Consider the following 16,162-nt stretch of genomic DNA (forward strand, 5'->3'; position numbering starts at 1 on the left):
GGTTTATTTGTTCTGTGATGGCTTAAAATACACTGCAAAAGAATGCAACAGCTAAATCAGAAAAGAAATATAAGTAACTGCCCTGGTTCCAGCTAGGAGAGGGTTAATGTTTGCAGTAGCCACAAGAGGCTTGGCTCAGACCCAGAGGTTATCCTATACCACCTCCCATCATTGCCAGGGGCAGGAGAAGGGCTCCCTCCCCGTGCTCAGGGTATTGCTGGTGGTGAACAATAGCGTGTAAATCATTTCCCTCTCCTGTGCACTCTGTCATTGATATTGTGCTGTTACCTTGCTTATTTCATTGCTGTTTCTGATAAATTGTTCTTATCTCTACCAATGATCTTTGCCTGTTGTGCCTCCATTTCTCCTCTCCAGCTGCTGCAGAAAGACGAGGAGCGGGAGGAGGGAGTGAGTGAGAGAGCTGTGCATGGTTTGGAGTGTTTCTGCATGGACTGGAGTATTTCGGTGACAGTGCTAAATTGGGGAATACCATTCCTAAACCATGTCAGTAACATTTGCCTGTATCTTCTCAGAACTAAGAAATATGTGAGATGTGACGTGTAATGCATTAGCAAGAATATTTTAATGTTTTTCTGGGTAGCTCATTGTGGTGTCTTTCCACAGATGGAAGTGACTGAGACCATATTATTGTGTTGGGTATGTGTTGTGCTGTGAACCTGTTACACACTCTGGAGTGCAGTACACAGAGCAAGAGAAAACTACAGCTGAGGTTTCACATCTGTCATATCTTCTGTGAGAGGCATTTGTAGCCTCTCAGAAAAACTGTGGAAAGCCAGTTCTCCTGTCTACCCAGAAATTAATATGGATGACTGGGAAATTGTTTTTCCTTCACAGGTAATATTTTTCCAATATTCTCTTCTGAATAGCCCCACTTCTGTGGGCTTTGAAGAGAGTTTGTTGCTTTATGTAGAAGTAACCTCTATTCATCCATCTTAAGTTCTAGTTTGATATATGGGAAGATTGTTGATACTAACATCAGTTGGGCTTGTGCATACAAATATGAGACCAAGAGAAATAATTAATATTGTTCACAAGTTGACAACACATGTTGTCAATAACACAGATGTATCAGTAGGTACACATTATGGAAAAAAACAGGCATCAGGTGGAGACAAGTAATACTGTTTTCTTAATTTTTTTTTTTTTTTATATCTGAAGTGCAATAGCCCAGTGCTTACCATTGGCAAGTTTCAAACAGTACTGTTGCAGTTTCACCAACCATTTGTAAAAGAATATTGCTGTGTGTTTTGGTCTTTTTTCTTTTTTTCCCAGAAGTACAGCTTTTATGAAGTCATTCATTATTTGGAAAGGTTTGAAGTGATTTAGAAGTTATGCTTAAAGGTATTTCAGCCTGTGTTTTCCATCCAGTCCTTTATTTCTTTTTTCTAAAATTTCATCTATCAGTGCTCTATCGTAGGTTACCTCTCTTTGTATGGTATTTTTCCTATTCCCTAAAAATTGGCTTTCTTACTTCAGTAAAAAAACAGAAAAGAACAAAAGTTCTTGTGCCTAAGTTCTGCTTTCTGTCTTTCTAACAAGGAAAAAACAAAACAAAAAAACCAACAACAAAAAACAAGCAACAACAACAACAAACCAAAAACAAAACAAAAAAAACCAAAAAGCCCCAAACCCAGTAGTCTTGGTACATCAAAATAAAGACTTAATTTATTGATATTGGGAAAGGTATAAATGATAGATTTGTGAGTTCCTTTCAGAAATTCCCTAAGAAAGGCACAAAAGTTGAGAATCTCAAAAACAGGATCCTGAAATTGATGTCATAGATTCATGTCACATACTTGACTGAGGGTATTGATAAGAAAGCTGCTGCTCTGAAACTTCAGCAAAAGAAATATTTGGTATCTTGCATAATCATAGTTACATTTACCAAAAGTTTTTTAAGTTTCAGTACTACATAAGGTTTAGGATTCCAAATTTATGATTCAATCAGCTCTACTTCTGCTATTCCATCCTAATTCTCTGCTACTTAATCTGAGAGGTAAGTGCTTTGGACAAGATAAATAGCCAACAGTCTATAACATGAGAGGGAGGTGCACTTAGCTTTTCTCCCAGAGCATGCTTCCAAGCTAAAATGGCATATCCTTTGGAGAAAGATGGAAGAAGTGAAATTTCTAAGACTGAGGTGTTTGATGGCTCTCAATGACTCTGCCTTTGTAGAGGGAATTTTTTTACAAAGGTGTATGGCATGTATTTTAAACAGTGTTTATAAATTGTGTCTTTTACTTTGGTCAAACAGGTATGCAAACAAAGGCAGAGACACAGAGTGGATTTCTGCAATTACACATTGTGCATGTACACTTCAGAAAAACTGGCTGTGGTTAGTGGACTTAGCATCCTAGATATTGTAAAAATTTCTCTTTACTTGTATGGTTATAGACATCCCAGTGCTACTGTCTTTTCCTCAACAGTGACATCTGCACTCATCACTGAAATAACTGCTCACTACTCTTCTTTTAGAGTATGCTGTACATTCAGGAGGTTATTAATGAGCACAGAAACCATGGTGAATAGCACAGCAGAACAGCATTTCCTTAGCATATGATATAAGCCAGCTGGAACAAAAACTTTACAAAAATAATAGAGGGATGTTTATTCAAAATGGGAATACATTTATTTGGAGAAAAATTGTTTAGCTGCCTCCTCTGGTAGGAGTGTGTTCTTTTCAGGAGACTGTCAGGAACTAAGAAGAAGTTCTCTTTCCTGTGTTACACTACTTCAGTAATCAGAGGGAGCAGATTTAGTAAATAAGTATGCTCAAAATGTTTCAAAGTGAGTTGACTAAATTAATTACTGAACTTAACAAAACTGTGTCAGAATCAAGAGCTGGTTGTGCATTCTCCTCTGTACTGTCTAGCACTGTAAATAAAGCACTGCTCTAATGGTAATATTTTCCATAACAGGAGAAAATATTTTTGTTTAAACTCTTGTTCATGATACCAAAAATTTTCATAAAGAGCACAGTCTTGCCTTGCTCTTCAAGGGTTTTAATGATAGAAGCACTGACTCATTTTTGTAAGCTGTTCATGACTCCTTCTTTAGAAACATCCCTCACAATAGACATTCATATTTTAAAGTAATGCATTGCATTGCCATATCTCAAAGTATTTTGACAGAATGAGTAAATATTACATTATCTTAACAGGAACAACAATAGTGGCACAGAAATTACTTGCAGTAAAATTCAGTTAATGGAGAAAACTGTAAGTAGAGTTTAGACTCACCATACCTCTCATCAGGTATTTAAGGATTAAGATATACAGGAATTGCATTGATCTTTTCTTTTCCTGCAAATTTCAGTTTTCATATTTAAATGCTGGCCATATCTCCTACATATTCCAATCTACGTTATGGGTTTTCATGAGAACTCATGCTTCTGAGAATAAATCGAATATTGATATTAGCCCCTAAATTATAATTCTGGGAGTGGTAGCTATTGAAGTCCTACTCACACCACAAGTCCACCTTTTAGAAAGCACAATGCAATTCTGAGGGAGTCTCCTGAAATTTCCTTCCTTTATTCTTTAGTCTATGATTATGTATGATTGTTTATCATTTAGTCTATTCAGTTGGGCACTTCAATAACCATCTGTATGAATATCACTTTGTTAAAATGTTTTCTGTGATCCGGAAGTCGCTTACACCTTTGTGAAGTAGCCACATTTTTTCTGAGACAATATTGTAGTACAAACAGAAAGCTACTCCCCAATGAAAACCAGCTTTAAGTTTGAACCATCTACTATCCGACTTTTATCCTGATAACAGAACTAGTCTGCTGAGTAAGCAGAGTCCTCTCAAAAGGAAAATAATAATATGTAGAAGAATTTTTCACCATTTATTTGAGAAAGAGCAACCCATGAATGCACACATGAGCGTCCTTGCTTTGAAAGAAAAAGAAGTAGAGAATAAATCCTATCTGGAATAGAGAAAAAGGTTTCAAAAGACTCTTCAAAGAGTTTCTCAACTAATCCTGTGGGAGACTCAAGAAGAGGGAGATGAATCTGGGGAATAAAAAGGAGATCTTTAATTAAACTCCTCAAGCTCTGTGTATGCATGTGCATGTTACATATGTCTGCTGCTAGAATTACTTTCTCACTCCTTGATGGGTGTTGCTGTATTGCACAGTTTGAGTTCCCTTCCAAAAGTAAATTGAGACCGAAAAAATGCAATGGAGAAATAAACAGGAGAGAGAGCCAGACATTTGGCTGAAATACCTGCTGGAGGTTCCTGACTAGGCAGTGCACAAGGATTAGCTATATTGGAAGTCTGTCTTTGGTAACGCCCTTACACAAGTAACAATGCCAGAATTCATCCACTGACAGGGAGTATAACCACTTAGGACTAGAGAATCTTAAAGCTCAGGATGTTCATACTGAAATGCTGCAATAAGCAGAATGCATGATACAAGATTCAATGACAGTGATAAAAAAACCAAAAAAATTTAGAAAAATGCTTTCATGACCCTGATACCATTTTTTTTTTTTGTTCTGGCTGACCTGTAATCTCATTATGGATTGAAAGAGTAACATTGTTTGAAAGTTTTCAGCATAAAATTGTCTTTGAACCATTTTGTGTTGCATCAAGTAAATTGGTTTTTTTGTAGTTCTATAAATAAAACGGGATGGTGAAACCTTAGGAGCACTCTTTTTCCTACTAAGCAGTAGTATAGTAAATAATGTAGGAATGACCTAAAACGAAAGTCCTTGATATTTCAGCAGTTCTAAATGCCTTAGTACCTCTTCAATGTTCCTTAGTTTTAACATCAAGTCTCACAGTCTTTCCTGGAATTATGGGACATAATGTATGAAATATATGTGTGTGTGTGTGTGTATATATATATATATGTATGTATGTATATGTATATATATGTATGTATGTGTGTAGATATAGAGGTATGTATTAAAATGAAAGGACTGAAAAATGGCACACATTTGAGAAACCTAGAGTGAAAGACTAGTATTTAGTTGCAATTGGGGGAAAAATAATAATTAAGTAGAAATGGGTTGTGGAGGAAAGGAACTTATTCCTCGGGAGACAATCTGCCCTACTTTCTTTTCTCACATTTTGAAATCTATGAATCTTTTACTTGCTTTATCACTTTTCTGATTCCCTGCAGGCCAGAGCTGACAGCTAAGCCTCTGTTTTATCTTAAACTGTTCAAAGCATGTTGGAAAATTACTTACCCTGCTGAGCCTGAAAGTAGCAGGGACCCACCTACCCCAAGTCCAGGTGATCACTGCTGCTTGAGTGAAATCATGATAGCCCCCGAACAGTTGGCAGATTGTTACAATATATGGTCTTTTACTGTTTCCAGTTGAAATACAGAAACAGAGTTGACTTTTTTTATTGTCTGTAGTGGTAATTATTTATGTCTTGAGCCACTCTGATATCAGCACATAAAGATAGTTTCTCACCCTGTGTTATTAACAGCTGTTTTGTGTATGGACAGGGTCAAGCAGTTGCACTGTCTGTAACTGTCAGCTTTGCTCATTCTGTGGGCTCTCTTCACTGTCTTTGAATACAACCTTTAAAAATCCTTTCTATTTTTATTCTATTGCACTTTAAGAATTAGCTTTAAAATACACTGTTGCCACTATACTTCGGCATGACAAAATGCAGAGATACGATGAGTGTGGCCACATTCATGTCTCTAAAAATAGGATTCCACTGGAATTTCTACAGTCATTTCATTTTAGTAGGTGTTAACTTGTGATAAAAAATTGATACACCTCAAACAGTTCTCTGTGATCAAACAAAATAAAGCAGAATAGGAATTGCAGACTGTTTATGCTCAGCCTGTATCATGAAATAATATGCTCATGTACTGCATTTCATCTTCAAAGTTTTACTATCTGTATTATCATCAGAAGTGGCATGTAACTAAGTGGTATATGAGATTGTTAGGTTAAAATTCATTTGAATGCACCTGAACCTGCATTTTGCCATTCTCGGGAGAAAGCTATAACATCATTCTTCACTGCTTTTAGCCTTTGTGAGATAATGGTTTCTTTTTTGATAACTGAGGGGAAAAGTACCACTAATGTTAGGTAGAGCTCCTTTTATTGTGACAGGTTATCTTTGGATTTTGTGCTGGTGAGAATGTTTGCAGGGAATTTGTTGTTGGTGTCCTATTAACTAAAAACAACCAGGTTTGAAGGTAAAAGTTAGAGGACTTATGAATCCATGAAGGTCTGGAAAACTGACCCAGATAGAGTCTTTCAATTCTTCCCACTATTCTGAGGTCACAAGAGGTGTGATATATATTACCTTTAGAATCAGAAATTCTAACACGCATCAGAGATTTCCTTCTTATTTTTGCAGGGTCAAACATTTCCCAAAGTCTTTCCAAAAGCATCAGGGATGCCATTTTGGATCTTTGTTTACCATATCGGCATATTGGCTTACCATAAAACCTTCAACCTTCCTGTTAGGAAGCATTCTCTACAACATCAGTAGCTTTATTTTTCTTAACATTTGATTATGTTGTTCATGTGTGCAGACTTTGACCCATTATACTGTGCAAACAAAAATGGTCTCCTCTCTAATTTACGCTAGTAAACTTGAATTAGGAAACCAATGTCAATTTTATGGTCTTTTTGAAGTATTTTAGGTGCATAGGAACTTAATATGAATTGTTTTACTCGCTGTAATGTCTTTCTTTGCTCTTACTCGCTGTAATGTCTTTCTTTGCTCTTATTATGCTTACACTTGGCCAATTTAAATGCCAGCTTGTTTCTGAATTTTTGGAATTTGTGAGTCCCGTAAATCCTTATCATGATGCTGTGGTAGGCTCTAGGGTATATAAGGATACTGGTACTGAAAATACATTGGGTAAAAAGGCATTATTTCCTCTTTACTAAATACACATTTCATTGCAGAAATTACAATCTGAAGACATGTTTCAGAGACGTGGTGAGAAACTTGGACAGAATTGCCTTAGATTGGGAGGTTGTGTACAAACCACTGTTCAGTTATTTATGTTAGTTAAGTAACTTTATTACATGTTGTTAAAACATTAAAAAAACCCAGAAGGGCAGTTGAGTCATTTTTGTGTCCTTCATAATAACACTGTTTATAGATGTAGTTCCAAAGTAATTCATGGTTGTTGATTATTGCATAAAAATAGCCTTGCATTGTGCTGAGGGCCATCATTTGAAAGGACTCAGCACCTTCTGAGAGATCTGGTGCAAGATAGCATCAATGATATTTTGGATGATTTCTCAAAAAGTACAGTAGGGTTGCTGACAGTAGATAGGGGAAGAGAAGCAGATTTTCCAAATACAAACTACACAATATGAAAGCTTGGGATACCTAGGCACACATTTTTATTTGGTCACAGGTTTGTCAGTGCCTTTCTTCTCCACTATAAAAAAAGGAACAATAATATCCTTACTTTACAAAGGCATAGGAAAACAGTTTCAGTTTTCAGGGTATTTTGAACCAATACTGATGATATTGCTCTCCTTATTAGATGGACACATCTGCCAATGGGCTGATGAAAGAAATTATGATGAACGAAGATGACAAGCTACAGATCATCATAAAAGAAATTAACTTCAGCAGATGTAAAATTCTGTATTGTGCAATATTGCTTGTCTGGATTTGTGGTAGCTGCTGTAATTGTTTCACTGCAAGAGGGGGTATCAGTTACAGGACTAGCAAAGCACAGTTTTCAAACAGGTTTTTTTATATATCTATTTTGCTGAGCAGAAATGTAAAATAAAAATCTGTATTATAAAATATTCATTTATTTTTCTTTCTTTCTTACAGCTTGTGGCCAATGCAATCCTTTTTGTCAGTGTAAATTTGTATGGGGTCTTTGTGAGGATTTTGACAGAAAGGGCTCAGAGGAAGGCATTCCTTCAGGCCAGGAACTGCATTGAGGACAGGCTGAGACTGGAGGATGAAAATGAAAAACAGGTCAGTTTCTAAGCCTTATTTATTTTTCTCGGTTTCTCCTGAGATGACAGTAGTTATGTGAACCACAGGTTAGGACATTGTTGCCAGATACATGCTAGGGCATGTGTGCATTTCCATTGTGAAGGAAGTGCTGCCTTCCCCCCTCTGCTTCAGCTCTTCCTGCCCAGTGCATGCACAGTCTTCACTCTTCATCTGCGGCACTCAGAGAAGGTGCAGGCTGACCCCACAGCTACTGTCAGCTCCAGTGCCAGAGGAGATCTATTTTAGGGCTGAGTCAAAGCTAACGTACTACTGTAATAAAAGATTGTGGTTATTTATCTGCATGGATGTTTTTGGGTGGGTGTTAGATGCACTGTAAATACTTTTCTTCTGGCTGAGTATGCTTTAACCTGTTTGCCTTCACAACGCCTACAAAAAAAGTCAACATTTTGGGCACAAGGAGCTGCGCTGATAACTGCATAAGTATAATTGATAACAAGAATATATTTATTATATTTTTGTACAACTAATAAGAATAACTGTGATAGCAATCAATATCTCTTCTCAAAAATCACCTCAGTTATTTGATAGTTTATTTCACAGAATTTTATCAGCCTTTCAATCATATTTGGAAACTACAGAAAAAACGTGCTATATTGTGGAGCTTCCTGTTACTCACAGATCTGAGGCTTAAACCTGCTATGATCTGTTGGTCTGTAAGGTTTGAACTAGCTTTTTCTTTCTGTATAGGTGATAATAGAGGGTGACACTGGAATACCTAGACTGACCTCTGTGGCAGGGTAGTTACTTATGCCAAACAAGATGTACGTCACACGATTTTACCTCCCCTCATTTGCAATTTCTCTAGCAAGGCTATTCCTATGTGTGGAGTAACACAGGTCCTTAAGTCCTTTTTGTTATGAATTAAGTGAATGCATTTTTATGAGCTGAATATACTCTGTAGTAAGTAGACATCTCTTTGAACACTGCATATCTTTGCTGGCTGTGCAAAAATGGTATTTGGATTAAAGCCTTTAGATTTAATACTGGTCTTTTGTAATCCAAAGCTGCAGATTTTTTAAAGGCATAAATGTGTGATAAGTGAATTTCCATGGGATTTAAACAAACCTGTCATTTGTGCCTTTGAAAAACTACTTCTCAGATCCAACACGAAAACAAAACTGATTTTTGTGTTTCTCTTGTTAACACACTAGCAATCTGTCTTATTTTATATATTTTCTATGCATGTAGAAACACAACGAAAGCAGTAACATTACACATAAATGCCATTATTGTAGATAGTATACCTAGATAATCCTGCAAATGTTTTTTCAATGCAGTGTACAGGTCAGGGAAGAGAATAACTTTTCTCCTACACTTGTGAAATTAACTTTATGCATTACAGTGTAAAACTCAATGCAGTAGTGAAATATGCTAATTAGCTGTCAGAAGTACCACCAAAATACTTTCTGTGGCTGCTTTCGCACTATATTAGCATACCTCTAGAACCAGAGTGAGAATTAAGACACAATTACAGGCTTAAAAATTATTCTGCAGTTGCTGTGGCATAACATGCCCTGAGTTTCCAGCTGGCAACACTCAGGAGTGTTTTGAGAGAAGAAACGCTGCTGACCTAGTTCAAGTTTTGTGATCGGTCCTGTATTTTTGTTCTCTGAGGTATCGACATTACATGTTAAAAAGGACTGAATGTTTCCATCAGACTTTCTTGTCTTATCCAAATATTCTGCCCTAAAAAACATAGCCCTTCAACACTGAGAATTGTAATCCAAAATACTAAAACCTTTCCCTGATATTTCTGTGCAAGTCTCTAACTGCAAAGGAAAGAATATACTCTTGGCTTTTGAATATACACAGCTTTCTGGAGTTAAAGTGTTGATTGTGTGAGACAGATACCACAGCTGAAACTGTAAGTGAGATTTCTACCTCTGTGTCCTACTTACAGTGAATTCTCCTCATGGGATATATTTGTAGTAATAGTCCCACGTGATAATTTTGATAAAACTATTTTTATGAGCAGGAGTAAATATCTCATGTTGTCACATTTTTGGACTCATGCAAGTAAGCTTGAAAGCATTGCTGGGGAGAAGGGGAGCGGACAGATTCTGTTTATTTTAAAATTCCGTGTAATGCTCACCCTCTTATTTATTCTCTGTAGTCACAATGAATACATTGTGACACTGGCCTTGATGGTGGCATCATCCTTTTGTTTTGTTGCTGAATGTTAGACTGCAATTCCACCAGAAGCAAAGGCCAAGAACCAAGTAAGTTTTAGATAATGAGCAAATAATTATAATAATTTGCTTGAGATAAGCTTCTTCTCTTGTTATCTATAAATCTCAGCAGCAAACCATCCTCTGCAGAGAAAACAGCTAAAAATAATTATTGTGAGGAGGGTCCTGTTCCCTGGAATTGTGTTTTTCCTGTTCATGCTCAGTCAGAGCATATGAGCACTTCCCCTCACTCCCACTGCACCATCTCTCTGTGTCCGCTTCCTTAATTCCAGATTATCCTTTGCCCATACAGCAAAAAAAGCATTGTCACCCAGCTCCCTGAAGGACTGCTGGTGTTAAGGCATCCTAACTGATCTTCCAGGCAGTACTTCACCACTTCCCAAGTAAGAAAGAAAAGAGCCAGCAGGGATGGGGAATGGGGGATGTATTCAGCATAGAAAAAGAAGGAGCCTGCTGCTGATTGAACTGATTGCCATCTCAATAAGAAGGGATATGAATAAGGAAGATGTGGCTCACCATGTATTAATTCCAGGCTTAGTGGCCCCTGAAGTGGAGCTGTGCTCCTGCAGTGGAGCTGTGCTCCAAGGGAGAGATACCATTGTTCTTCTGAGGCCACCTTAACTGGAAAAGCAACCAGACCACTGTCTTTAAAGGCCTGTAGACTCCCATTTTCTGAGTGTCTCTTTCAGCATCTGTATAGTTCTGTTGTCCCCACAGTTTTGTGGCCATCACTAACTGTGTAGTAGTTCATATGCTAATTATGCACTGTGAAACAGAACTTCCTCTTATTTGTCATAGACTTGTTGTCTGATGAATTGATTGCGTGCTTTCCAGCTCTTGTTTTGTGACATGGGTAATCATCCTACAGTAACCTCTTCCATGCCACTCACAACACTGTAGACTTTCATAACCCTGCTCATCTCTCTATCCAAGCTGAAGATCTATAGTGTCTTTGGTCTCCTGATGTATGCAAGCTGTATCTTACCCCAATCTTGCCAACCTTGTTACAAATCTTAATCACATTCCCTCCATTCCTTGCCTTGAAAATAAGAATATTTTTATGCATATTCATGCATTGAATTTGGGGATAAAGCATATAATTTACCTTGGTGAAATGCACATGATGTAGCACACATTGATGTGAAAAATGCCTGTTGCTTTCATATAAGGCAGGCTAGAAAAACTTTTGTTTTCATGCAAACCTTCAAAGCCCACAAAACCACCTTAGATATCTATATGGTTAGTTAATTTCATAAATACATGCAAATATGTTTGCAAAATAGAATCCATCTTTCAAGCCGCTTATTTAGATCTTTCCTTCCCTCCTTAATGTTACTTTTGTACGTCCTCACAATTAGAATTGATGGTGGAAAATCAACTGGAAAATAGCAAAGTCTCCAGAATGGGGGATTTGCTACCTTAAAAACTAATTGTGAAATCACATCTAGTTTTTCAAACCATTGGGTCTGGAGAAATGTATTTATTGGTGGCACCTGTCTTTCAAAAAATAGTTGTGTACGTCACTACAATGCATGACATTTATATTCATTTAATATAAGAAAGTGAAAGAAGCACTTAAAAATTATTGGGATTTAGGAAGCATGGGGCTGAGACAGCCAACTCTGTGTCTAGCTTCAGAACCACAAGCCTGCCACTCCAGCTAGACTAATCAGATTTGCTGAGAGAAAGGATTGTTCATCACCATGCTACTGCAGTAACACTGGTTCTGGGAGACAGACTAGCATTTTGGTGGTGGTCTGCAGTTCTTCAATACGTGTTCACCAGATCATGTGCAGCTAGCTAAATTTTCCTTATGCAATGCTGAACTGTGTGTGCAAATGTCTGCATGCATATGTGTTTGCATTCCAAGTGTCTTCTGCAATTTAGGGCAATGTCCTTAACATTGCATGTAGTAACTGGGTCGCCACTGAGTCAGAGATTTGATTAATAACTATTCATAGAAATGGAAAAGGTATCAACAAAAGACACCATGACTCTCACTGCACAATACTTTGAACTACTGCTTAGGATGTCTTGCGTTCAAATTCTCTGCTGCATTCAGATTCCCCTTTAAGACAAATCGAGACATTACACATTTTGGATATGTGTACTACCTCCTGTGCCTTTGAGTAAAAAGATGACACCTACAGAAACCCTCCAGTGGTTTTGTCTGTTGTGTTTAATTTCAAGCACTTATGAAGAAAGGGAAAAAATTACATTAACTTTGAATAAAGAAAATCATGTTGGATTTTGTTTTGGTAATGCATAACAGTTTGCTGAGGTTTTTATCCTTTCAATTCAGCAACTAAACTGAGGAATTAGTTATTTGCACAGCCTGAGGCAGAAGTAATTTCTAGAGTGCCTGACAGCATGCTTATCAGGTTCTCATGTTTCCCATACTTTTTATTCTCAGAATCTTGCAACTTTTTTTCCATTGTGGTGCATAAGAATATATTAAATTTATCATTAAAACACAGGCCTTTTTTCCATAACCGTTCATACTGGCTGAGTGCATCAGCAAATAGCCCCGCAGCAAAAATTTCACCTGGATCATGTATGGATGCAAAAGCATGTTCTTGTCAAATTGTCTAGTGTGCAGCAGGGAAGTGATTCTGATATTGCACAAAGTGCAAGGTGTGTGATGATACCTGATCCTCTGCAAAAGCTAGCCAGTATGAGCTTTGAAAAACATAGGTGGACTAATTTTAGCTAACAGGGTGAGCCTGTACCACATTAGTGCTATGTTCTATGTTACAGGGAAGCTTAAAATTGTATCTATTCTGTCATCAAATCACAGTCTTATACAGGAAATTCTATCTTCAAAAATCTATTTGTTCTTTACTAGGATCAGGAAAAACAGGAAATAAGGAGTGTTTCAGACTGTCAGTTTGAACTACTGGACTTCAGGCCCACTTGTGCAGGCTGACCACCAGTGCCCCTTAGCCAAATAGCAGCATCAGAGATTGGAACTTTTCTTACCTGCTTCGTTTGCTCCATTTGGCTGCTTAGATCCTTACACAGAAAAAAAATGAACTGTTGTCTGCCTTTATCCTGATATGTGGCTTCCTTGGTCCATCTTTCACCTTCCTCAGATAAAAAGAGACATGGAGGCACATTTCTCTCTCCCACACAGCAATAATTGCCCAGAAGCTTTGTACTGACCAGCACCTGCAATAACTGTGCATGTGTCTATCCTTCATAGAGCAAATAATAAAGCTGAGGGCTACTCAGGTGAAATTAAAACCTCCAGGTAGAAGGCTTCAGCTTCAACCTGAAGTCATTAGGAGTTGCTTGTAACCCCCTCCAAGGAAAGGTATAGCAAACAAATAAATATTTTTTAATTTTACAGATCTAGTGCACCTCTTGTTGTGCAGAATAAACATCTCATCTGAATGCAGTTAGTGCAATAATAGTACTTGGCACACCACCAGGACTCCTCTTACCTGACTTTGGCCAAGTAAAAGTGAGGCTTATAATCTAACCTTTTAACCTATAGGCATTAATCCCGAGTAGTAACAGGCACATCCAAGGGTAGTTCAACCCTTCTATCCTGAACTCCTTGTTAAACACAAGGTGAGGTTTTTCTTAGGAGTGGTTACAAGAGGACACCTCAACTTAGGGCTGCACAGCTGTAAGATAAGAGAGGGATGTACCTTGCTACTAGACTTGCAATTCCAAAGTGTGAAAACATACGTAAAGTGGGTCACATACAATAAAAACACACTGTTGTAAATCATATAAAATTTTTATATTTTAATTGCCTTGTAATTTTATTACTCGTAGCTGCATGCCTTTGTTTTACAAAATGAAACATAAGAAAAGTCCATAAAAACATCTTAAAAAACACATATAAGAACAGGCCAGATCATTACTATAACAATTTGGTTTAACTTTATTTCATTCCCTGAAAGCTTTCTGATGTTAGTAAATGTGGTTTAACCCCAGGCAGCAACTGAGCACCAAATAGCCGCTCTCTCTCTCACTCCCTCCCTCCCTCCCTCCCTCCATGGTGGGATGGGAGAGAGAATAGAAAGAGTAAAGGTGAGAAAACTCATGGATTGAGATAAAGACACTTTAATAGCTAAAGCAAAAGCTGTAGATGCAAGCAAAACAAAACAAGAAATTAATTCACTGCTTCCCAACTGGCAGGCTGGTGTTCAGCCATTCCTGGGAAAGCAGAGTTTCATCACGTGTAATAGTCACTTGAGAAGATAAATGCCATGACTCTGAACACCATCTTCCCCCCTTCCTCTTTTTTCCACCAGCTTATATGCTGAGCATGACACCATATGTTATGGAAAATCCCTTTGGTTAGTTGGGGTCAGGTGTCCTGCCTGTGTCCCCTCCCAGCTTCTCGTGTATCTAAAGCCTCCTTGCTGTCAGGGTGCTGTGAGAAGCAGAAAAGCCCCTGGCTCTGAGTAAACTCTGACCAGCAATAACTAAAATATCCCTGTGTTATCAACACTGTTTTGAGCACAAATCCAAACCACAGCACCCTACTAGCCACTGTGAAGAAAATTAAACTCAGTGTAAAAAAAAAGCAAATTAAATATATCAATTAAATTGGTTGACAGCCATTATACTTTATGTCACAAAGTTTCAAAAATTTATAGATTTATTAAGTTAAATACCTCTCTATAAAGATTTGTTATGGATTTATAAAGGTAAAAAGAGGGCATATGAACTCTGTTTTCCAGTACACATGTAGTCACTCATATTCAGGCTAAGCAGGAAGATGTCTTGGACTGTTGTTTGTTGCATTTTTTTTTTCTCATAGATGTATGCATACAGTCATGCCACGCATGTTAAGCTCTTATATGTAATGTATGCTGGCTTACTTTGAGTAGAGTAGATAAACTTTTGGGTGGGAGTATTGATCTGCTAGAGAATAGGAAGGCTCTGCAGCGGGATCTGGACAGGCTGCATTGATGGATCGAGGTTCAACAAGGCCAAGTGCCAGGACCTGCCCTTGCAGTGCTACAGACTTGGGAGAGAGTGGTTGGAAAGCTGCCTGGTGGAAAAGAGCTGGGCTTGCTGGTCAGCAGCTGAACATGAGCCAGAGTGTACCCAGGAGGCCAAAAAGGGCAGTGGCATTCTGGCCTGTATCAGCAATAGTGTGGCCAGCAGGACCAGGGCAGTGATTGTCCCCATGTACTCGGCACTGGTGAGGACACACTGTGAATCCTGTGTTCAGTTTTGGACCCCCCTCTACAAGAAAGACATTGAGATGCTGGAGTGTGTCCAGAGAAGGGCAGTCAAGCCGGGGAAGGGTTTGGAGAGTAAGTCCTGTGAGGAGTTGTTGAGGAAGCTGTGGTTGTTTAGTCTGGAGACAAAGAGGCTCGTGGGGGATCTTATTGATCTCTACAGCTGCCTGAATCCCCTCATCTCTACAACTGGCTTGGTGTCAGCGATTGAGGCACAGACTCAGACCAGCAGGGAATCTGAATCGTTTATTCAAAGAAACAAGCTGGTTCTGTACACTTTTCCAAGGCACAGTATTTCCTTACATGGCAATTCTCACTATGTGACCTATCCCGTGTTGCCACATCAGCAACACACTTTCTCAGTGTCCTTCTATGGGGTGATCACTTGCTGTTCACCCGTCTATCAGCTCCTGGCAGCCTCCTCTCCATAGGGGTCTGCCGTGTGACACCTCCTCCCCCCAGGGTCCGGTGGAGACAAGCTTCTCTGTGCTGCCGTTTGCTCCTTTGTACCGCTATGTGCTCCTTTGTACCGCTATGTGCTCCTTTGTACCGCTATGTGCTCCTTTGTACCGCTATGTGCCTCTGCAGGCACATCCCACAGCTTGCAACCCAATTCTATCTTATCTCTCCCCACAGCCTGGTGTAGACAGGTGGGGGTGTCATAGGTTAGCAAGCATAGTCCCGGAAGGGATGTCCTTGCTAAGGGGTGCTTACAGCTTCCTCTGGGACCTGATAGAACCTATCAGCTGGCCAGTTTGAATATGGACAATT

The 16,162-nt window shown here is 38.5% G+C and overlaps 1 protein-coding gene across 4 annotated transcripts in view; it reads left to right on the forward strand.

Moving 5' to 3' along the window:
* The window catches only part of ADCY1 (adenylate cyclase 1), a 160,955-nt gene that overhangs the window by 34,544 nt on the left and 110,249 nt on the right, over window positions 1–16,162 (forward strand). For 3 of the 4 annotated variants that reach the window (XM_032102857.1, XM_032102862.1, XM_032102870.1), the window contains exon 2: window positions 7,807–7,956. The exons of the other annotated variant lie outside the window; for it this stretch is intronic. In XM_032102857.1, coding sequence (XP_031958748.1) covers window positions 7,807–7,956 — 150 coding nt within the window. The remainder of the gene's footprint in view (window positions 1–7,806; window positions 7,957–16,162) is intronic. 4 annotated transcript variants of the gene reach the window in all.

The sequence above is a fragment of the Corvus moneduloides genome, chromosome 1, assembly GCF_009650955.1.
Source record: "Corvus moneduloides isolate bCorMon1 chromosome 1, bCorMon1.pri, whole genome shotgun sequence".
NCBI lineage: Eukaryota > Metazoa > Chordata > Aves > Passeriformes > Corvidae > Corvus > Corvus moneduloides.